This window comes from Carex rostrata, chromosome 23, assembly GCF_964058835.1.
Source record: "Carex rostrata chromosome 23, lpCarRost1.2, whole genome shotgun sequence".
Lineage (NCBI taxonomy): Eukaryota > Viridiplantae > Streptophyta > Magnoliopsida > Poales > Cyperaceae > Carex > Carex rostrata.
Genome location: NC_135940.1, coordinates 7,946,440 through 7,970,636, shown reverse-complemented (window position 1 = coordinate 7,970,636; position 24,197 = coordinate 7,946,440). Strand labels below are relative to the sequence as shown.

Sequence of the window (24,197 nt, the reverse complement as noted above, 5' to 3'; positions counted from 1 at the left end):
TTTGATTTTGCTTTTATTATTTACGAAAGATGTGTCCATACAAATTTTATAGCTTTTTAAGTTCCTTTTGAATAAGAATATTTTTTCTTATGTTTGTTTCGATTAAAATTAAGAGTCAATAAAATAAAAAACAATGAATTTAATTAGTTTGATAGTTTCATTTTACTGGGTTTACTTTTTGACCTTTTAATTTTGTATAAAATAAATTTCAAAAATTACTAAAGATTCTATGCGAATCGTGAAAAAAAAATTGAACAATATGAACTTAAAGTCTGAATTTTTTTAAGTTTTGGAATATTACTAAATGCAATATTAAGTTATTAAAGAGCAGAGAATGTTCTGCCCGGCAGTCAGCACTCAGCAGTCATCGCTCTGCTTGAAGATGGTGTCAGATAAATCCCAGATAGAGTTGTTCAATGATTGTTTTGTTTTATTTTATTTTGCATTGTCTTTTTTTTTTTAATCTTTTATCATTGTTTTGTTTTCATTTTCCTTTTGATTATGTACTTTGACATCAGTGGTGTCTTTTTTTTTTAATGAAATCTAGGGACTTGATTCTTACATTTTACTTTTTAAAAAAAGGAGCAGATAATGTTGTAGAGGAATAGACACACACTGTTCATTCTACCACTAAAAACGAAAATGATATTAATTAAGCATAAAATAAAAAATAACACAAATCTAAGCACAAAAAAGCAGGGTTAACAGTTGTTTTTCTGGTTACCCAATATATATATTTTATAATATCTCTCTTATTACAACACGCCACCTCTTCTAAGTGACACAAAATTGTTTCTACCTCTCTTTCCAAAATAATAATAATAATTATAATTATAATAACAATAATAACAGTAATAGTAATAGTAATAGCAATAACAATAATAGGGGCTTGCCAAAATTTTCCAACCTCCTTAACCAAAACTACGACTCAATTAAGAGACAAATCCTAAAATAAATCAAAACACCTAACAGTTAATTACTTTGAGGCTACTGGTTTCCAAGACAAGTCCAAACAAAAAAACAACTACAAATTTGACTTCTGAAATAATTAAGACTATCTCTAAATTAAAATTTGCAATGTGCAAATTTAATTAACATCTTGCTTATTGGTTCATGGCCGATGGGGCTGATACGTAGCTTGAATTTTCTAGCTCAATTAAGCGTACCACACTTTCCACCTTGGCAGGTACCAGCTCTGGGTTCTCCACTAGTGCTACCAGCTCAGCATTCTCCATTTCCATGAGATGCTTGATGATCTTCGAAGCAAGCTCAGGCTAAAATTATGAAAGCACAGAACAATTTTATTTGCATCCAATGATGATTTGAAGCGCAATCGTATAAACATCTAAGAAATTTTGTTTACAGAATAAGTTCGGCCATTTGGCAGTAAATAGACTGCCGATCTGCATTTTTTCCCCATTTCATGCAAGATTATCAAACCACCAGATAATGGTGTCATATCAATTTAAGGTCATTTGATTCTATCTTTAGAGGGAAACATCTAAAAAATTGTTGACAACCCTTGACAATTTTCCATGGCTTTTTCATAATCCTACTGGCATATATAAATGAAATTATCTCTGAGGGAGGCTATGGTATTATGCATAGCGTATATTGGTCTGTACTATGGATCAATATTTTCGTTTTTCAGAATCTAAATAGTCGATCTAAACCGTTTAACATGATTTCCATATGACAATGCAGTTGAAGACTAAATTTTACATTTTTTATGGTTCTTTTACTATTTTTTAAGAAAAGAAGAAGATCAATACTTTTGAATGGTCCAGAATCTTTAGATCATATATCTCATATATTGTCTCATATATATGCTCATGAATGAAACTCCAGCAAAGAAAAAAATATAGCATATATTTAAGGTAATTGGAAAAAAAATTGGTAAGGGAGGACACGGTAGAGAATTCTTTGATACAATCAGTGAGTTGCTGTTATACTTCCCAGTGACTAGTCCATGTGGGGATCCATGATAATTTCTAGTTTGCAACAGTATGCATGACACTTTAATCTTTGTAAAGTTGTACAGATTATCAATAAATCAAACAAGAGATTGTAGCTAATTTACCTTGAACTTCTCAATTTGAGGGAGGAGGCGGTCATGGAGTAGAAGGCGCTGCTGATCAATTGTACCAGCTGCATTGTTGGCCGTGCATAGAGATTCTTCAACTTCCATTGAAGATGTGCGTGAAGTAGAAGCCTCGGGTGAAAGCATTGTCTCACTATAATTTGCATTAAATCGCCCGCGTGGCACATACTTCATCACCATATTTCTCTATAGGTGCGTAACAAGACAAAAAATTCATATAAAAATTATTTGAATTGGAAGTTTAAAAGATTTGCTATAATTTCCTTGGGCTTAAACCGGGGTTAAATCGAGAGGTGTTCTAGCCAGCAGAGTGACCCAGTACAGTGCAAGCATAGTTTTAATATCTATTTTTTATTCTTTGAGAAGTTCAATAAATTTGGCATGAGCACTGAAGTTTAATTAGGTCGATAACAACTTATGAAGGCTAGAACTAATATTTCTGGAATATAGAGGAACTAACGCATTTGTTGTGAAACCTTTTATGTACCTACCGCATTTTGTTGGTACGAGCGGGGCTGATAGCGGTAGTTCCTGTTAGAATATGTTGTATTCCGACCCCGATTGTAGAGTCTCTGCCTTGGAGTACTAGGCATCTACAAACTCAACGCAGTGATGAAATAAATATCTAATAGGAGAAACCTTTTACATACTGAAAATTCGAACATTCTATAAGGGCATTTTTGTCAACATACCTAAAGTGTTCAGAAATCAGCTTCTAAGTGATGTTTCTTGTGTAGAGCATTGATTAATTTAGAATATTAGGATATTTTAAGGCCCTTTTTGGGAGTTTAATGGACAGTAGTCAAGGATTTGGGATGTGGCCAAATGATAGTAGTAATTATCATAATATCTAAAATTTATAGAGAAAAAAAAATGAAAGGAACCATTACAACTGGAGAAGTCACTTGTCCATACGCTGTGGGGCTGGTTGAAGCAGGAAAGTAGGTGCCAGTAGACCTCCAAACAGTACCAATTGTACCAACAGGCCCAAGAGGGAAGGCGGATTGGGTCATGAGGTTCTGATTATATGGCATTTGTGGCACCACATTTGCGCGTTGAGGGGAATAGTATATACTCGTGTATGTGGCTGGTATGTAACCATTTGAAGGAGATGTGTATGAGGGGGTCGGTACGGCAGTTGCAAATTGTTGTTGCAATCTGGCCTTACGATCTTCTTTCCTCTCGGCCATTGCTACATACAATGGTTTATTATGGAAAAATTGGCCTGTTGCATACAAGACAGTACATAAGTAATAAATAAACAAGACGCAACGCATCAAGCAAAATTCAATTTTTTACTGCTATATCTAGTACTTTCTCAAGTGAAATTTTATAAATTTAATTTATTTGTTTGGTCCTTTTCTTCAAATTACCCAGTACCAAATAGGTTTAACTATCTCTGGTACTATGTATCTCTGGTACTATGTAAACATCAAAGAACAGTTTACACCTGATGGCCCAATCTATTGGATCCTTGCCATCAAACCAAGGAAAATAAGTTCTAGGTAAGTTCCCAACTTTTTTTGATTTACCATTCTACTTTCTGGTTCATTACTTCTAGCCATCAGAGTGAACGTACTTGACTTCAAAAGCAATGGATGAAAGGAAAAAAAAAGGAACTCAAAAGATTTGCGAATTACGGTTCAAGGTGGCGATGGCCTTCTGAGCTTCTTCAGGTGAGTTGTAGCATACAAACCCAAAACCTTTGCTAACCCCTTGGTCATTGCGCATGACCTTCGCTGAGTTTATGGTACCACATTGGCTGAAGTGATTTTTCAAGGTCATGTCATCAACATCTTCATGTAGATTTTTGACATATACATTAGCACCCTGAAAAATAAACAAGGGTAAATAAATAGTTAGTCTTAATTTGCGGATCTAAAGTCAAGCTAGAGGGTGTTTAGTTCATGATTTTAAATTTTTTAATCATGTATATAGAAATTTAATAAAAAAAAAGTTTTTATATAGTTCTCTCTCTTGTAAAATGCTAAATGTGTGTTTGTAGCTTAATAGTTAGAATTTCACTTTGTAATTGTAGAGATTTAGGTTCAAATTCTTGCTGTCACATATTACATTTTAGTATTTTACGTTTTTTCAACCTCCCTAATCTAATTTTTCTAGTTTCACCCCTGTATTCGCTACAGAGCAAGTTGTTTTCATAGTTAGAAATACTCTTTTTTTTTTCTGCAGTATTAATTCTCTCTTTTTCAAAAATACCGTGGAAGGAGGGTTGAGAATCTCATACCATGGTTTTCCTGTGCCATTCTTTGAGCCTTTCTTGTTTTTGCAAAAGCAAGAATTGTTCACGCTCGCTTTTCTTCTGCGCCTTAGACACATAGAGAGTTTTATTACCTGTGAATTTTAAACAAAATAAGTCAGAGCTAATATTTAATTCATTCATATAATATATTCTCGAAAAATAAGAAATATCATGCACTCAACGCTTGCTAAAAAGGTTCTATATTTAATCTATATGCCCAAAGAGAAGAGGATAAAGGAGAGAGTATTTGCTTATTAAAAAATAAAACAAATTTAAGGTTTTAAACACCAAAAGATACACAATTAGGAGCAAAGCTAAGGTGTGGTGTGCTCACCAAGAGGAGTTGGTGAACACAACTCTAAAAGTCTATTGGACTGTCTTCAAACGACGAATGTAACCTATCAAAATCTATCTATTTTATTAGTGATGCATGTACATAATTTTTTTTTGAAACTTTTGAATTTATTTAGTACAAAGTCAAATGGTAAAAAAAAAAAAAATTTTATAAGTTATTTTAGAAGTTGTTTTATGTATTTATTTTTCATCGTTTATTTGACTATTTGATTTTGTACTAAATGAATTCGAAACTTTCAAAATTTTGCATATACATGCATCACTTATGAATTAGATGGATTTCAACGGTTTGGATTTGTATTTTGAAGCCAATTCAATAGACTTTTGGAGTTGTCCTCACCAACTCTTCTTAGTAAGCACATCACACCTAGCTTTGCTCCGCAATTAGACATTCCTTAATTATAAGTGACCCCTTAAAACCATTATCACTTTTCCTCTCAAATGTAAAGAATGAAAATTTTATACCTAGTGGCAACCCGTTCATGGTATCCATGGCCTTCTTAGCGCTATCGGGGTTCTCAAAGCATACAAAAGCAAATCCTTTTGAGACCCCATTTTCGTCTCTTGCTATCATTACACTAACTAACGGGCCGAACTGAGAAAATTTGAGCCGAACCAGCTCCTCATCAATGTCTTCATCAAGATTCTTTATATAAAGGTTTGTAAATCCATCTGGGCTGGTACCCATGCGGTCACTCTTCTTGACAAATTTTTTTACTGACCTGAAATAACAACAGACCTCAATAGTCAATACTGTCAAAAGGACTGTTTTACCTGCTGATTTTGGTACCTTTTGAGTCTGGCAATTGATTGCTTCCCAACTCAATATTTATGTTAGTCTTTGATTTTAGCACTGGCTAATGTGTTTTGATCCATACTGAAGATTGGCAATATACACCGAAGCGGTCTGTGCTATGCCAACTCTGGATTTTGAAACTCCATTTTCTTTCCCTCTTTTTTCCATAGTTTGGTAAATAATTAGTCTGGTTCAGTCTCATCGATCTTAATTTGATTTTACACACATATACATATCAACTTGAACTATCAATAGGCCACATACTATAAAAACTATGCATGAAGATAAATGCCCAATGTATACCAGTAGAATAGAATTAAAATGCATGTGACTAGTAAATATGTATGTAAATTCACTTACAGCTTGTTTCCATCAATTATTTTGTCATGGAAAGCATCCATTGCTGTATCAGCTAATTCCTCAGTCTCGAACTGGACAAACCCGTACCCTCGACTTGATCCGTCAATATTTCTTACGACCTTAACAGATAAAATAGTCCCAACTTTTGCAAAGATCTCATGAAGTCTTTCATTGTCACAAGACAAGTTGAGGTTCTGGATAAAACAAAATTAAAATAATTATACAAATTAATTTCACAGAAGAGCAAATACTTTAAATTAAGAACGATCATATATACTAGCCACTACTGATATATAAAGATAATAACTTGACAAATATATGGTGTATATATATATATATATATAGTGTTTTTTTTTTTTTTAATTCTCGACATTTAACTGCAGTTTAGTCTGAAAAGGACCTTATAATTAATGTATATAAAAATAGTCCATATACACACGTCCAAGATATATATGAAACTACATAAATTTACTTAAAATAAGAACTACTTAAATTAAGAATAATGATAATAGTAAGATCAGAAAAAGGAACAACCTAAAAATAATCGTACAATTTTAATTTGTTTGAGTTTAATTTAATTTACCTTTACAAAAAGATTGCCAATGCCATTCCTACGAGCCTCCGAGTCGCGTATCAACCACATGAGCCTGATTGGTTTTGTGCAGAAGACTTTGTGGTTCAATTTCTCTATAGCAAGTGAGGCTGCAAATAGGGCAATGAAAGGAGTTAATAAAAATTGAATCAAATTGAATACAAAACAACATATTGTAGATGGCGATCTATAATGAAAGTGAAAATGCAGCCGGTCACATTTAAATTAGTTGTGCTATGATGATAATAATAAGAGATAAATGTCGGCAAATAATTAAACATTACGAATTCTCTACTTCTGTATGAAATTTTATGGGATCAGATAATAAATTTAGAAAACAAGAGGCATGCTAATAAATAAAAAAAAATGAATAAACTGAAATCAAACACAAATCTTGTGAAACCAAGATATAGAATTATTCATTAATAGAAGATTATGCATTAACCAATGTAAAGAACCGTGCATGCATCGGATAGAATTGGGATCTCTTATAGCAAGAGAAACAAACCAATCTAAATCAAAGCATGCAATTGTAACCTAACCATGATGTAAACATCACCGATCATATATAACATCTTGATTAATTTGTAATTACAAAATAGAGCATATACGTACCATCCTCATGAGTGAGGAAGTTAGCGTAGCCATAGCCAAGTGATTCCCCGGTTTGTACGTCACGGCAAACCTTGACAGTGAAGATCTTGAGGTTCTCCTTCTGGAAGAACTCGAACAGGTTCTCATCCTTGACCGTTGCACTAAGGTCCCCCACATAAAGTGGTACATACTTCGTGTGCGGGGCTGAGTTGGCACTTGCATTCCCGTTCCCATTCACATTAACATTGTCGTTTGATCCTTCGTTGGTATCATCCGCGCTATCATTGGTGTTGCCTCCATTATTGTCGGTGGTTTTATCGATCCCCAAAGCGGCTGCAAGCATATTGCTCGCCTGATCCTCTTGCGTTGGAACTGCACCGTTTGGAGATGGGGTGGTGGTGGTAGTGCTGTCTGGAGAGATGGGGCTCATACTGTGGCTGATGGGATTGAGGTTGGCTACCGGAGGGATGAAATAGGTAGAAGGCGAGGAGGGGATAATGGTGTTGAGGGTTTTCATTAAGGAGAATCAGATAATTTGGTGAAATAGCGAAAGAGACGATTGCGGAGATTCGGTTGGCCAGTTTTATATATAAGATGTCCGAATATTTGGGAGTTTTTTTAGTTTCCTATTTTTGTGGGGAGCCATTGTTGGCCAAAATTTTATTTTGACGAGATAATTTTAGATAGTAGAGTATGTATGATTTATTATTAAATTAAAATTTTGTGTTTAATTCTGGTATTTTTATATTCTGTTTATATATATATATATATATATATATATATATATAGAGTCCGGCTAATATCATAACGTTATAATTTCAGTCTAAGTTATAACGAGTCAGTTTTTGAGATTTCAAAGTCCGAATAACCGATCGGAACCGTTCATCTTGTTCTCCATATTAATATGTGCTTGGAGACCAAATTATTTATATATATATATATATAGATATATATAGATATATAAAGATTAAAAAGTTTAAGTCATTCAACTATTTAATATTTTTTTATTAAAAAATTATTTAATATCTATAAGAAATCTCTTATTCGAATTTTAAATATACAATCTCTCACACAAAAAAATATTATTTTTGTCACTAGATTGATAAAGACTTATTTTCTTTATTCAGATTATATGTTTTGATATTTAGGTTGTCCATAAGTTTGAATGTGTAATATTCAATGTATGTGCTTAGTTAATGATCATTAATTTAATGTAACGTTTTATTATATATTCAGCTTGGAGCATGATAATTGTCCTTTAAATAAATTTTTGAGCCCTCCTTTAAGTATTTAATGTCTAAAATAAATTTTTGAGCCCTCTTTAAGTATTTAATGTCTAGCTTTTATATCTAATGCTCATATTTAAACTTTTAAAGTTCCGTTTATAACTTTTAGCATTTAAATTCTAAATCTGAGTAGTTTAAACTCATAACTATTTTTGTTTTCAGATCAAAAAAGAAAGATTTATTTCACCCACTCTTTTTTTTCCCTTTGATCATTCTTGTCAATTTTCTCAGTGGTCTATGATGAATTTTGTAAATCTAAAATACAAACACTTTCTACTAGATTTTCTCTTTGAAATAAGATCTATGAAGAAATACTTTTGAGTTTTTTTTTTCTAATCATTGTTTTTTTTAAAGTAAAGCCCATGAGCAACTTAAATTCTCAAGTTTTTAAACCTCAGTCTACAACCTTTAAACCTAATATAAAAACTATTTAAATGTTTGACACAACTACTTTAAACGGTTGTAGATAGAGATTTAAACTCATGATATTATATGATCAACATCAGAGGTTATAAATGCTTGAAAGTAATAGTTTAAATGATAGACATCAGAGGTTTAAATAGTTGTAGACTAGGTTTTAAAAAACTTGAAAATTTACACCTTGTTTGGATGGAGAGTAGAGGAAGGGAAGGAATGGAAAGAAACAAAAACTTTCCGTTGAATCGTGTTTGGTTGATAAAATTATGTCGGAGGTGAAGGGTACAGAAGGTGAAAGGTTTAGCCTTGTATCATTATAATTAATAGAATTGGTTTTCCTCCCAAATTGTAGTGTAACGGATGGAAATAAATTTTGTTACAAATATTTTTAGAAAAAATGGCACAAATGCCCAACATTATATCTTACATGAGGAGGGTTCCAATTAATGCCTCATTTTTTTATACCTCATCATACCCCATTCAGCTTAATTATATATGAGGAGGGTTCAAATGCACCCAAATTTTTGTGCACCCAAATTTTTGTGCACCCAAATGCATCATATCTTTCAAATTCTTTTTTTCCGTTTTCAAAGTCCGAATAGTCAATCTGAACCGTTAGATGTGATCTATATATTAAGATGTGCTTGGAGACCAAATTTTACATTTTTTCGATTTTTTTTACTATTTATTAAGCCACTTTGAAAATCGCTGATTTTACATTTTCTGGACCATTGGATCAGCGATTTTCAAAGTGGCTTAATAAATAGTAAAAAAATTCCAAAAAATGTAAAATTTGGTCTCCAAGCACATCTTAATATATAGATCGCATCTAACGGTTTGGATTAACTATTCGGACTTTAAAAACGGAGAAAAATGATAGGGTGCATTTGGGTGCACAAAAATTTGGGTGCATTTGAACCCTCTCATTATATATATATATATATATATAGAGAGAGAGAGAGAGAGATGGGCTATGGTGCATTGCAATGCATAGGCCATGGTGTGCATTGGACCATAAATCACCGATTCAAAGTCCAAATGACCGATCCAAACCGTTCATCTTGTTCTCCATATTAATATGTGCTTGGAGACCTAATTTTATATTTTTTGGAATTTTTTTACTATTTATTAAGCCACTTTGAAAATCGCTGATCCAACGGTGGCTTCTGATTTTACTGTTCCAAACAGTCACCGTTGGATCAGCGATTTTCAAAGTGGCTTAATAAATAGTAAAAAAATTCCAAAAAATATAAAATTTGGTCTCCAAGCACATATTAATATGGAGAACAAGATGAACGGTTTGGATCGGTCATTTGGACTTTGAATCGGTGATTTATGGTCCAATGCACACCATGGCCTATGCATTGCAATGCACCATAGCCCATCTCTCTCTATATATATATAGAGTTAGGCTGGGGTTCTATGGATAGCATAGTGGCCTCCCGTGCTACGGCTCAATATTCAAGTTTTCAAAATCCAAACGGTCGATCCGAACCGTTCATTGTTTAATCCATATTGAAATGTGCTTGGAGACCAAATTTTACATTTTTTGGAATTTTTTTGCTATTTATTAAGATGGTTTGAAATCGCTGTTTTCCAGTGGTGCAGAATTTTAATAAAAACAGCGATTTTGAAACCATCTTAATAAATAGAAAAAAAATTCCAAAAAATGTAAAATTTGGTCTCCAAGCACATTTCAATATGGATTAAACAATGAACGGTTCGGATCGACCGTTTGGATTTTGAAAACTTGAATATTGAGCCGTAGCACGGGAGGCCACTATGCTATCCATAGCACCCAGCCTAACTCTATATATATATATATATATATATATTCTAGTGTTCAGTCTGTGTTTGTTATTGTTCACTTTGAATGCCTCCGTTCGAGTTTGTTAGATCGTTCATTTGAGCAGTCAGACTTCAGTTTAGATTCTTTATAATTAATTTATAGTTTTTTATGAGAACATTATTATAGTTTAGTATCAGTTAAAAATATGAGTGAGTCTATGGTACTATGCATATTACGATTTGGCACCGTACTATGGCTCTATATTCGAGTTTTCAAATTCTAACGGTCGATCCGAACCGTTCATCTTGTTCTCCATATTAATATGTGTTTGGAGACCAAATTTTACATTTTTTGAAATTTTTTTACTATTTTTTTAGATTGATTGAAAATCACTGTTTTTGGATGGTCCAGAATTTTCAGATCAAGTGATTTTCTAAATATCTAAAATAATAGTAAAAGAATTTCAAAAAATGTAAAATTTGGTCTCCAAACACATATTAATATGGAGAACAAGATGAATGGTTCAGATCGACCGTTAGAATTTGAAAACTCGAATATAGAGCCGTAACACGGTAACAACCCGTGATATGCATAGTACCATAGACTCACTCTAAAAATATTCACTTTGTATGTTTCATTATTCACATTAAATGCCTCCGCTAGAAATTCGTCATATATAGCCGCTACTGACGGTCCACTACAGGTTGTAGGAGATATTTTAAGTACTGACTAGTAAAAATAAAAATGTCAGACAACTTAAAATGTTGACCGGTCAAATAAATTATGGTATCGATGGTTATATTTTAAATTCAATGAGTCTCGTGAAGATCAAATTACTTGGTGTCAAGTTTAGAAATTAAAGTCGCTCAGTGCCATAAGTTAAAATCAATATCAAAGTTGATTTTTGAAACTATAACTAGTTCTGAAATACAGTATTTTGATTGTATACAAGGAGAACAACAGAAAGAATTTTTTTAAAAACAAATTATTTATACTTTTGCACAAATAAAATTTAGGCACTTTTAGAGAACAAATGATACGATTCGTCCGTCCATTTTAGTTATATATTAAATATATCAGATACATCCAACGCACTATAAATTTATTTAAAAAAGTAAATATCATGCATAATATTTGATTTATCGGATTGCTATTTGTGCAAATAAATTTATGTATATATAAAGGACATATGTTAAGCTGTTAAGCATATGTGTCAGTTTTAATTATTTACAATCGGAATGATGCTAAATAAATTAAAACTTGAACATACACATATTTAGAAGAATTTTATGTGCAATACTGTAAATGCATTAATATTGGAATTTTAAATTTGGTATTAACGTAGAGTAGGGTTAAACTCCATTTTTTTCATACTCCAATTATATCTTAAATCCTTATCTCCGTTTTTAAAATTCAAACAGTCAGTCCAAACCACTCAACAAGATCTCTACATTAAAATGTGCTTGGAGATCAAATTTTATATTTTTTTGAAGCTTTTTTACTATTTTTTAAATAGGTGCAAACTCAAAAAATTTTGGACCATCCAAAAACTGTAATATTGTACATATTTAAAAAGTTAGTAAACAATTTCAAAAAAATATAAAATTTGATTTACAAGCATACTTTAATATGGATATTATGGTGAGCGGTTCGAATCGACCGTTGAAATTGTAAAAATAAAGATGAAGATATGAGGCATTATTGAGGCCAAAAAGATGAGGAATTTTAACACTACTCTTAATTGTATCCGTATAATTTTACAATCACTAATGAGACTTAAATTGATTAAAAATAAGATCAGAAACCCCCAAACTTTCATTTCTAGCTTCACAAAGATCGAATACTAATTTTTATGATACAATTGTTCTGATTCATGCCACGTTTACTCCATATGCCAAGTTTTTAGCTGCTAGACCAGCAAAAGAAAATGGACTGCAATAAAGTATGTCTAGAAATTTTCATGATGGAAATACACGAGCTAAATTGAGCTTTGGATTAACAGGCCTAAAAAGCCCAGCCCAAATATGTTCTCATTACCTCGACACATATTTTTGCAAAATTGCACCTTGCAAATCCAGTGCATACCCTTGAAAAACTATAAAATGATTTATTACACCTAGCAACCGTGTTTTATGAAACGTAATCTTCTAAGAAAAAGAAAAGCTCTCACATCCACATGAATGGATTTCATCACAAAATTGCACACAATTTTCCCGAAATCTGATAAAAACTGTGAAATAATAGAAAGAAAATAAGACCGAGCTTCTGGCGTTAATGGAGCTTTCCCTCTGCAACAATCCTTCAATTGTACCTCTAAATTCAAGTGATTTTATTTTCTCTCCTCTTTGGTTATATTTCTTTGTTCAGGTCCTTGGCAATATCTCACGAGACATTTATGTTGTTTTCTGTGGAATTTAAGCAACAGTCGTTTCTAATAAGAGAAAGGCGATCTCTTCTCGGTGCCATTGCTCCAACATTTCAAGTTTAGACAAGAAAAAATTGGGTTTGGTTTTTGATGAGGTTTCAGTCCCTGCTACCAATGGAAGGAGATGGTTCATGGGTTTTCTCATTGCTACTGGTTAGAAAACACAACACCAACTCCCCCCCCACCAAGTCACCAACACACACACACACACATAAAATCCCATTGGGGCCAAACTAGAAAATTTAGATTGGGAGGACTGAAACGTAAAAATGCATAATGTGTTGTTGCTGGGATTCAAACCAAGTTTCCATAACCACTAGAATACAAAGTTTACAAACACACATTTGAAATTTGAAATTTTATGAGGGGACAGAACCGTATAAAAAACTTAAAAAGCAAAATTTCAATTAAATGTTTATACACATGATGAAAATTTTAAAATCATGGGGGTCACTAAGTATCATTACCAATTTTTGACCAAAAGTGTGTCAGCGCAACGATCAGAACTGATTTTTGACTGAAACTGTGTCATCACTTGTTACTTTAATCACTGCTTGAAGGGGTAATTCATACTGACTGATGTTTTGTGCTGTCAGGATTAGCTACAAGTAACAAAGCGGAAGCAGCTTCGACAAGTAGAAGAGCTGTAAGAGATATGTTCTGACTAATTCATCACTACCAGTAAATATGGATTAACAGCAACCTACTAAATAGATCTAAACTTTATACGACTTTCAGCTTAAGGCTTCCAAGATACCTGAGAGTGAATTCAAAACCCTTCCAAGTGGGCTTAAGTAAGTACATTTCCCCTAGGTTAGTTGCTAATAGTGCCTTCGCTTCTTTCTTGGATTTTGGTATTATTTCAGGCAGGCCCGAAATAAGTTTAGTTATTAATTTCTGTTGATTTTATTACTTCATGGTTTTAAAATTTAAAAATAAGAGACCAAAATCTATATAATGTATTTGTAATATATGATTATTCTGGGTTTCACTTTCTGCTCTATGTGAATTTATCAGTATGAATGATTTAGATTCGATTATGTTGGTTTCAATCTCTGTCATATTAGATTTCTCTGATTCCATAATTCATATTAAAAAACAGTAATAAAACACTACCAAAGGCTGCATAAAGAAAATTCAGATACTTAATGTGATTATATTTTGCCTATGGCTATCTAATTCCTTCATGTAATGTAGGTATTATGACATAAAGGTGGGAGGAGGGGCAAAAGCCGTGAAAGGATCTCGTGTGGCTGTATGTGTGGTTTTTCGATTTCTTTACAGTTCTTATCTGTTTTTATGCAATCAAATAATAAGAAAAAATCTAAGATTGGATGCGAACCTTCTCCTTTTTCTGTTCAATGGGTTTTCTTGTGAGTTAAATCACAATCTTAGCAGGATCGACCAATAAATCTGTAGGCTGATAACTCAATTGGATTGTTATAATTATTAATTACCAGGGACCCAAATGAACAAAAGCCAAAAATTTGGGCCTGGATTACACAAAGAGTAGAGTTCAAGGACCAGTTTATATTTTCTCATAAATGATAGTTGCATTGTGTAATGTAGATACACTATGTGGCCAAGTGGAAGGGAATAACCTTTATGACCAGTCGTCAAGGTCTCGGTGTTGGAGGCGGAACTGTATGTCAATTTTTATTTTACTCTTTTACTCTTAACTCTTGTTTTGCGAACTGCCAAAAAAAAAAATGTTCCTGCATGAAGTGCAAAACCTTGAATTTCAGGCATACACCAGCAAAAAAAAATTGATATTCTTATACCTGTGTAAAGCAAAAGAACTTTTTCCCTTGTATTTTCAGAATAGTGACTGACGAGGGGCGATTTGGGTATCTTATGAAGAAAATGAGGGGTGGTACATAATGTAATTTCATAAATTTTATGCTTCTTAATATTTATTGTATAATGTTTAACCTTTGTTTCAGCCATATGGGTTTGATGTGGGCCAATCAGAGCGAGGAAATGTATTGAAAGGATTAGATCTTGGTGTTGAAGGAATGAAAGTCGGCGGCCAGGTCTTACCATACCTGAAATCTATTTTGCTTATTCTATGCATTATTTTATGCATTATTTTGCTTATTCTATACTATAATAACTTGAATTTTTATTCTCTTGTTCATTAAAAATAGCTAGCTGAAGCTTTTTTTATTGAAAAATATGTCTCACTCTTGGTGTGCATTTGTGTGTCTTGCGCATTTTTTAGAAGTTTTTTTGCATTTTATACAATACATTAGAAGTGCAGTGTCCTATTTAAAGATTCTTAATGTAAGGAATTATTATACAAACAGATCTTATTGCAGTTTCTTAATGCTGTCAGACTTTTCTTTGCAAACAGCTTTCATATAACTGATACAAATCAATTGCTATTAATTTTCCTTACTTAATGAAGGGGGTGCAACTATAAGGTATTAAATATATATTAGGGTAAACTATGATCTGTTTATATAATTCCAACTACACCGTTTTCTTTTATCAAATATTCTTTTCATTGTTAAGGGTTAAGGGGGACTAACTTAGGATAAGTACATTTTTCAGAGAATATTGATAGTTCCTCCAGAACTAGCTTACGGAAGCAGAGGTGTACAAGAGATCCCTCCAAATGCAACAATTGAGGTAAACCTCTTAGAGTTTGGCTAGGGTGCTATCGATAGTGTAAGACATCATGTGCTATTGCCTCAAAAACCTATCGGATAGGCTTCAAATGACGAATTCAAACCGTTAAAACCTATCTACTTCACAATTGATGCGTTTACATGCAAAGTTTATAAATTTTTGCATACATTTTGTACAAAGTCAAGCGGTCAAAAAATGAAGATTTATAAGCTAATTTTAATGCATTCATTTTTCATCATTTTTTACCACTTGACTTTATAATAAATTAATTCGATAATTTATGAATTTTACATGTAAACGCATCACATTTGAAGTAGATCGGTTTCAACGGTGTGGATTTGACATTGGAAGCCTATACAATAGGTTAGAGGCGATAGCACAACATGTCGCTATACTATTGATTGGTTTCTCTTATATTGTAAGGTAGGACCTAATTCTGATCTATTGAGGTAAGCCTCTTATAATGAATAGTAGGGAATTGATTCTGGTCACCAGAGTAAACATCCCCAAAGTATCTCTAGGTTTACTGTAGTGAACTTATATTTTCAATGAGGGTTCAAATGCCTCCATTTTTTGTGCCTCTATCATGCCTCCATTTTTAAAAACTTTAATAATTCAAAATTTAAAACTTAAAATTCAAAATAAACCGTTGGATGTGATCTACATCATTTTATCTATGCACGTGTAAAAAATTATGACATTTCAATTTTATTTTGGTTGTCATCAAGAGCTTGTAAAAAACGCATATCTAGACGTTGATTTTTTTACTTATTGATTCACATAAAAACAAAATTGGAATGTGATAATTTTTTATGAGCATCTAGATAAAATAACATAGATCACATCTAATGGTTTTGTTTTGACTTTTAAGTTTTAAATTTTGAGTTATTAAAGTTTTAAAAAATGGAGACATGGTGGAAGCACAAAAAATGAAGGCATTTGAACCCTCCTCGTTTTCAATTATTCAGTGCCATGGCTTAACCCATGAAATATACCTTTGATTTTATTGCAGCTAATTTACTTTCCCTTTTTTCCTTCTTCTGTTTAACAGCTGGATGTTGAACTATTATCAATTAAGCAAACTCCATTTGGGTATGTGTAAATATGCAAATATTATAATAACCACATTTAAGACTAAAAATGAAATTCTGCTTGATGTGAATTCTTATATAATTTTTTGCAAAAAACTTTATAATCCAAAATATTCGGTTGTGATTTTCTTGCAGGACACCTGTGAAGATTGTTGAAGGATGAATCATATACATGTCAAGAGAAATTTTATACAATTCTATGATGGGATAAGCTGCAAGTGTATGATAATTGTTTCAGAAAAGTACTGACTTATTGAAAATCCAAAATGAAAAAAAGGATTTGACTCAGAAAATCTGCAAACAAAAGAAAGCTTGGAGATGTGCATAGAAGAAATGTGTTTACATCCTCTGACTTTCAACTTGAAAACCCTTTTTTAAAGAAAAAAAGGGCATCATTTCCTAACAGTTTTCATTTAAGAGAAAATCACAAACATGATATATTATCTACATGAGGTTTTAAATTTTGACAGTAAATATTTTGGCTTAAAAATATTTTTTTGTCGCTATTAAAATAACTTTAAAAGGGTATGCTACAGTGACGAATATGCTATAAATAGTAATCTGGAGGAACAGCAAGAAATATAGCAGAGTTATAAATTGGTGAACTATTCAAGTATTAGTGCAGATTGTAGAATCACGGACTTAGCGCAGTGGTGCTCTCTACGGCGAGACATAAGTTCAATTCTCGCAAAAAGTATCTAAAAGATGTTGGATTGTATCAAGGACTTTTAGTAAAAAAAAATGATTTAAAAAAAAAAAAATTCAAGTATTACTGCAAAAATACCTCAGTTACCAGTTTAAGAAACACTTCTCCAATTTGAAGCATGTTACAAAAGAATCATAGGTTAAAAACCATTATTGGAACTTGGAAGAGGATCTAGCTAACCACCTACCTCAAGGCAAAGAAAGGTAGAACAAATCAAAAAGGCAAGTCTTTGAATGATTCCTGCACTGTATTCTAAAAAGGGAACCCAGATTTATCTGTCAATCACTACACCTTTTCTATGGGAAAAGAAGCAAAACAAATCAATCCTCTTATATTCATCAAAATCATTCTTCCTTTTGCTTTTCCCTTGGTTGGCTTTCTCCTTCCCCCTCTTTTCCCTATCAGTACCCCAAGTGAAACTGATTCATACGTCGATTTAATTCAAGAAGAAGAAGAAATCGAAGATCAACATAAGATGGATTCCCTTGTTCTTGCTCCACAAACAGAATTTGTCACTGAAAATGTTGTAAGAATAGAAGAAGGTGAAGAAGAGCTGAGTTTGCGTGAAGAAATTGAGAGGTTGAATGGTAGAGTATCTAACGTAGAAGAGAGAGAAAACCAAATAAAGTTAGAATTTAGTGAATATTGTAACATGAAAAACTACGAATCTTTGGTAGAAAAATTGCAAATAATGTGTTTGGGACTGAAAACAGAGAACTTAGAGGAGCATAATCAGAGGCTTGAAGAGAGCATTGAGAAACTAATGGAGGAGAAAGAAAAGTTTGAGGCAATGAGTGATGAAATTAAAAGGTTGAAGAGAAATTTTGAGAGGGTTTCAAAAAGAAATGAGCAGAATTTGCTAATGGTTCACCAAAAAATGCAAGATTATGAAACTAGAGAGGCTGAGCTGCTGAAAAGAAACCAAGAGTTGGAAATGACAATTAGAGATATAAAAGAAATGATACAGATAAAGGAGAAGTGCACTTCCAAGGTGAAAATGATCTCTATTTTATGTTATTTTTATTGTCTTAATTTATTCTTCCATTGGTGCTCCAATTAATTTATGTATCTACCTACACTATTTACTTACTTATTTTAGAGACATAAGTTCACATTTTATTTCAAACACAGTGCATATTATATATGAAACATTTACCAATTTATTTTTTTCATGCTTTAGCAGATGAAGGAACTAACAATAGAGCAAGGTAATGTGACAGGTCTAACAATAGAGCAAGGTAATGTGACAAGTCTAACACAAAACAAAGAAATGTCGAACCAAATTGAACGGATCCGGGCAGAATGGGCAGCCGATATGGAGGAAATGATATATATTGGATGGATCACCACATGCCTACGACATGAACTATCAACAACCAATAAATTTGAGGAAACAAAACACGAACCCGAACTCAAACAAAATGTACTCTCAATTGCATTTGAACCAACAAGCCTGATACCTTTGTCAGATACAAAAGAGGGGGAAGAAGAAATCATGGAAGTACCAGTAAGATCTGATGAGGCTCAAGAGGGCAATGAAGTGATACAATCTGAACCGCTTGTTGAATGCGCAAATTCGATTACAGATCCTGAAGAAAATTGTATGGATGCAATGGTGAGGAAAGGCAGTTCTAAAAATTTGGAGAAACCAAAATTAATGCACAAATTAAAAGGATGGGCTAAAGGGAAAGGAAAGTGTAGAAGATCATGAAAAAAAGAAGAGAGTTGTCAATGTATATCTGAAAAAAAAATGTAGCAGAAATATGATTATGAATTATATGGGACTAGAATGTAAATACAGATGATTATGCTATTAATACACTTACATGCCGTTGTATATGGAATAGTTCAATTTATCCTTTCTATTGTATAAATAAAACTATGAAAAATTATTCTCGTTTTTCGCTATTAGGGCTGGCAAAAAAATTCGAGGTTTGTGATTCGATTCGGGTTTGATTCGGGTTTGATTCGAGTTTAATTCGATTCGAAATGGGTTCGAATTGAAACGAACCAAACCAGGTTCGGTTCGGAATTAATTCAAACCAAACTCAAACCTAGCCTTGTTCGATCGAAATAGGTTCGTGATTTTTTTGTGGTTCGAATCTCATAAAATCACCGGTCATTCATTTACCTGATGAAATTAAAATTCAAGATAGAGAGTCATAATTTAATTTAGCCGACACTCCTTCACTCTTAAATCTCAATAACCTAGGTCTCTCTCCACCTCTCCCTAACTCACTCTCCCTCTAGCTCTAAAATCTAGCCGACACTCTCGGTGACTGGCTATCTCTCCGGCTGTCACTTCTCTCTCCAACCTAGATGACTGTCTCTCATCTCTCTTCGGTCGTCTCTCATAGTTCATACCAGGAAAGCCGTCTCTGATGTATTTTTTCATGAACAATTTTTCAACTTAAAAATACTCATTTCATAGTTCATACCGGTAAAAGGAAGCCATGTGAATTTTGTCCGGCGAGAAAAAATTAATGTATAAACTACCGGTATAACTAGGGCTGCTAAAAAATAATTTAGTTCGTGATTCGATTCGGGTTCGATTCGAAAAATGTGTAGTTCGCAATTAATTCGATTCGAAATAGGTTCGGTTCGAAACGAATCAAATCAGGTTCGGTTCAAAATTAATTCAAACCAAACTCAAACCTAAGGTAAGTTCGGTTCGGTTCGGTTCGTTGCCACCCCTAGTCGCTATGTACACCTCTTATTTACATCCAAAAAGTGGCTATACTTAGTACGCAGTTGTTCATATATGAATTTATAAGTATTTACGTGTCTTTATCGCTTTATTTTTTTTCTTAGAAATCATAAGAAGGTTAAAACTTTTGTTAAACAAGTAAAAATATAAGTTTTTATTTCTTGTACACAAGGCACTAATATTTTCGATGTCAAATATAGACTAACATGATCAATCCATCCATCCATTTATGATTTGGATGGTCACAATTAAATATGAAAAGTATTGAATTTTGAAAAAAACACAATTCATACTTTAATTATGACCGCCCATATCATGAATAGATTATAGATAGATGGATTGACTCTGATGATAGGATTTTCATTGCCCACATGGGGACACTGGACAGGTGATTCGGTTCCCTCAAAATAAATGTTTCTTTTGCACAACTCCTTTTGTTCTGAAGTACTTGGTAGTTGGTACTAGGGGTGGCAACGAGCTGTTAACGAGCGAGCTAGGCCACACTCATACTCGGCTTGTTAGTGTATCAAGCTGAGCGAGCGAGTTTGGATTTTAGGTCCCGAGCTAAAACTATTGCTCAAGACCGACTCGTGACTTGTCCGAGCGAGCCGAGCTAGCTCGTTACTAGCTTGGCATATTTATAAATTTGTATATTTTCTTTCCTGCTATATCTTAAATTTTCATAACATATCTTATCAATTACGGCTAAAACAAAATAATATTTATATGACTAATTACTGAGGATTACTCTTAATTCAACTGTAATTAAGCAAATCAACTACTATAAATTAAATTTACAGCTAAATTCATACATACAAATATATCAAAATTCTAAATTCATACAAACATATTTACTAAATAAATTCATGCATATCAAATCAAACAAATTCATACAAATTAACTTAGTTGCTTGTAATTAATTCACACGTATTCCATACAACATTACCAATCAACTTAAACACAGTTCAAAGTGCAATTACCACAACACTGGCTATAACATCCATAGACCATAATATCCCCAATATGAAGTGAACGGATCCGATTAAACTATTAAACTATATATATTAAATAGCTCGTTAACGACCGAGCTGGCTCGTGCCGAGCCAGGCCAAACTCAAACTCATTAATTATGGCTCGAGTATATAGCGAGCGAGCTAATTTTAACTCGATCCACTAACGAACGAGCTGTTACCGATCGAGTCACGAGCGAATACCAAGCGGGCCACGAGCCACGAGCTTTTTTGCCAGCCCTAGTTGGTACAAGCACATTAAAATCTTTTATTAATTTTAAAATATATTTAATCTTCTTTTTTTGAAGTAGGTCTAAGTCTGCTAGGCCGGAAAAGAACAAGTAGTCAGATGATGCTTTTAAAAACTACCGAACCAAGGTCTAAGCCTCTGCGGCTCTGCCTATGCCTTTACGTACGGTTCCCCGCTCTCCTCCATTGCGACTCCCTATTATTATTATTATTATTTTTTATCTTTATTATACACGGTACATATTGCACTCGATCAGAAATTATGAATTCCTTGCCCTGTGCTTGCCACCATGGAAATTAAGAGACAATTTTTGCCCTGTGCTGTGCATGCCCTGCGCTGCGAGCATGATACAAATATAATGATAAATGATTACATCAATTTTAATGCCTAATTTTCAGAAAGTAAATATTTTATTTAATGTTGTTCGATGTGTTTCTTCCAAATGGAAGAATCCAGTATTTAGTGCTATGTAGCTCGAGTTTGAAAAACTTTGTTTGAAGAAAAAAAAAAAACTAATTAATATTTTTGAACTAAAATTAGAAAGTAAAAAAAAAAAAATCAGAACGAATGAATCTTAAAAATCCGTACTCAAAATTTTCTGATTAGATTAAAAATGCAGTGAAATGAGATCTCCGGTTTTGCAAATAAGGAGAACATGCATTGTGAGCTTTCATGAGTTAGTATCACTTTATCAGTAATTTAACTATTTCTATTAACCGATTGTTTAAATGTATGAGATAAAATATTTGATAAGTTCATATCAATTTTGTCAAAATATTCATTCAGGACTCAAGTGTCTCATCACCCAATAACTATTCAAAAATATGTTTTTCTTTGATTGAGACAATGTCACTATGCAAAGATTGGTCCATACTACGAATAAAAAAATGTTTTCAAAATTGAAATAGTAACTGTTCAACATAATTTCTATATGAATATGTAATTGCAAACTAATTTTTCATATTTTTTAGAATTCTTTTAACTATATTTTAGATGGGTAGAACTACTTTTAATAGTCTAAAATCTTAAGATCAAGTGATTTTCTATCTATTTAAAAAATAGTAATTTTTTTCTAAAAAGTATAAAATTTAATCTAAAAGTACATTTTCAATACGGAGATCATGTTGAACAGTCTAAACTAATTATTTAGATTTTGAAAATGAAAATATTGATCTACAATGCAGACCAATATGCATTATGCATTTACCATAGCCTCATTCTTTTTCTTTCTATACTTTTCTAAGAAAAAAAATATATATAATAATATACTTCAAATCAGAAAAATTATGAAAATATACTTAATATTCACAACAATTATAAAATTACATTCAAGTCATACAATTATGTTTTCCTATTAGGTCTAAATTTTGCCTCACTCTACTATAGCCCGACTTACATTCTTTACAACAATATCCAAAGTCATACAATTATGTTTTCCTATTAGCTAGGTCTAAATTTAGAGATTTTGAACTATACATTCACTAAAATCGTGTGAAAACACAATTTATATCCATGTTCATTCATAAGTTTTACGCAGACATTTGTGTTCATCCACAATGCAAAAAGATGAGGCAAAACTATGTCTTCATATTTATTTTCTCCCGACGCATGTATTCCGAAATATTTATTTTAAAATCAAACAAAAATGAAAATATTGACTATACAATAAAACATAAAATATATTTAAATATTATGGTGAACGTTTGAATTACAGAAAGTAGAAAAGAAGTTCACAGTAATTAATGCGCATCAAGGTGCTTCCTGCATGCTGCGAGGCTATAGTGAATATCTCTGATGAAATGAGTCTCAGTCGAGCTCAAAAAAATAAATACGACACCTATATGAAATAGATTAGGGTTAAAGTATATTATTAGTTTTGTGTTTTAATCATGTTTTACATTTTAATTTTTGTTTTTAAAATTTGAGTGATTAATTCAAACTGTTCAATATGATATTCATATTAAAATATGTTCGAAGATTAAATTTTATATATTTTTTATTTTTTTGTATTATTTTCTAAATAGATAAAAAATAATTGTTTTCATAAGATTGTATAAACAATAATTTTGTATCTATCTAAAAAATATAAAAAAATAATAATATAAATTTGATCTTCAAGTCTTCAAGCACATTTAAATAAAAATGACATATTGAGTATTTCAAGAACTCATTTAAGATCCGTAAATTTAGTCTCCTGTTATTCTTAGTACAAAACTAACGGTGCACACCGTTAGTTTTGTACGAATCTTAAATAAGTCCTCCTATGTATATATTTCAAACTTTCGTACGAAACTTATTCTTTGAAATATATATATATATATATATATATATAGAGTACGGCTAACGCGCTTCCTCTAGCATATGGGCCGAAATGCTTCCGGTGGAAATTTGAAATTTCAAAATCCAAAAAGTCGATCTGAACCGTTCATCTTCTTCTCCATATTAATATCTGCTTGGAGACCAAATTTTACATTTTTCTGAAATTTTTTACTATTTATTAAGCCATTTTGAAAATCGCTGATCCAACGGTAGCTTCTGATTTTTACTGTTTGGTAAGTCACCGTTGGATCAGCAATTTTCAGAGTGGCTTAATAAATAGTAAAAAATTTCAGAAAAATGTAAAATTTGGTCTCCAAGCAGATATTAATATGGAGAAGAAGATGAACGGTTCAGATCGACTTTTTGGATTTTGAAATTTCAAATTTCCACCGGAAGCATTTCGGCCCATATGCTAGAGGAAGCGCGTTAGCCGTACTATATATATATATATATATATATATATATATATATATATATATATATATATATATATATATATATATATATAT

General features: G+C 32.3%; 3 protein-coding genes across 11 annotated transcripts; 2 read left to right on the top strand and 1 right to left on the bottom strand.

The window, feature by feature from the left end:
- Positions 1–877: 877 nt before the first annotated feature.
- On the bottom strand, positions 878–7,594 carry LOC144574934 (polyadenylate-binding protein 7-like). The gene is made up of 10 exons (XM_078325038.1): positions 7,079–7,594; positions 6,455–6,573; positions 5,872–6,065; positions 5,181–5,437; positions 4,347–4,453; positions 3,742–3,931; positions 2,992–3,326; positions 2,593–2,694; positions 2,081–2,287; positions 878–1,274 (listed from the first exon to the last, which is right to left on the bottom strand). The coding sequence occupies exons 1-10, from the start codon at positions 7,572–7,574 to the stop codon at positions 1,104–1,106; spliced, it is 2,178 nt and encodes a 725-aa protein (XP_078181164.1). The 5' UTR covers positions 7,575–7,594; the 3' UTR covers positions 878–1,103.
- Positions 7,595–12,628: 5,034 nt separating this feature from the next.
- On the top strand, positions 12,629–16,989 carry LOC144574905 (FKBP-like peptidyl-prolyl cis-trans isomerase family protein). Of its 4 annotated transcripts, none has more exons than XM_078325002.1 (10): positions 12,629–12,872; positions 12,975–13,127; positions 13,571–13,620; positions 13,713–13,768; positions 14,172–14,229; positions 14,544–14,618; positions 14,918–15,007; positions 15,528–15,605; positions 16,657–16,697; positions 16,832–16,989. In XM_078325002.1, exons 1-10 carry the CDS (start codon positions 12,824–12,826, stop codon positions 16,857–16,859), a joined length of 678 nt encoding a protein of 225 aa, XP_078181128.1. In that variant the 5' UTR covers positions 12,629–12,823; the 3' UTR covers positions 16,860–16,989. The 4 variants fall into 4 exon arrangements, with proteins under 4 accessions (XP_078181128.1, XP_078181127.1, XP_078181129.1 ...); XM_078325001.1 differs by having other exon boundaries at positions 12,667–12,872; positions 12,969–13,127; XM_078325003.1 differs by lacking the exon at positions 16,657–16,697 and having other exon boundaries at positions 12,690–12,872; positions 12,969–13,127.
- Positions 16,990–17,568: 579 nt separating this feature from the next.
- Positions 17,569–19,224, top strand: LOC144574903 (protein CHUP1, chloroplastic-like). Of its 6 annotated transcripts, XM_078325000.1 has the most exons (4): positions 17,569–18,075; positions 18,370–18,393; positions 18,586–18,610; positions 18,641–19,224. In XM_078325000.1, exons 1-4 carry the CDS (start codon positions 17,701–17,703, stop codon positions 19,111–19,113), a joined length of 897 nt encoding a protein of 298 aa, XP_078181126.1. In that variant the 5' UTR covers positions 17,569–17,700; the 3' UTR covers positions 19,114–19,224. The 6 variants fall into 6 exon arrangements, with proteins under 6 accessions (XP_078181126.1, XP_078181125.1, XP_078181124.1 ...); XM_078324999.1 differs by having other exon boundaries at positions 18,586–19,224; XM_078324998.1 differs by having other exon boundaries at positions 17,569–18,393.
- The last annotated feature ends 4,973 nt before the right edge of the window (positions 19,225–24,197 follow it).

Excerpts from the sequence above, each read along its gene's own strand:
- LOC144574934 (XM_078325038.1), bottom strand. The coding sequence starts at position 7,574 with ATGAAAACCCTCAACACCATTATCCCCTCCTCGCCTTCTACCTATTTC. Across the intron at positions 5,438-5,871 it reads ATAATTGATGGAAACAAGCT|GTCAGTAAAAAAATTTGTCA; the intron begins GTAAGTGAATTT and ends TTGTTATTTCAG. Across the intron at positions 4,454-5,180 it reads CATGAACGGGTTGCCACTAG|GTAATAAAACTCTCTATGTG; the intron begins GTATAAAATTTT and ends TAAAATTCACAG.
- LOC144574905 (XM_078325001.1), top strand. The coding sequence starts at position 12,824 with ATGGAGCTTTCCCTCTGCAACAATCCTTCAATTGTACCTCTAAATTCA. Across the intron at positions 13,128-13,570 it reads GGGTTTTCTCATTGCTACTG|GATTAGCTACAAGTAACAAA; the intron begins GTTAGAAAACAC and ends TTGTGCTGTCAG. Across the intron at positions 13,769-14,171 it reads ACCCTTCCAAGTGGGCTTAA|GTATTATGACATAAAGGTGG; the intron begins GTAAGTACATTT and ends CATGTAATGTAG.
- LOC144574903 (XM_078324995.1), top strand. The coding sequence starts at position 17,701 with ATGGGAAAAGAAGCAAAACAAATCAATCCTCTTATATTCATCAAAATC. Across the intron at positions 18,394-18,582 it reads AGGAGAAGTGCACTTCCAAG|CAGATGAAGGAACTAACAAT; the intron begins GTGAAAATGATC and ends TTCATGCTTTAG.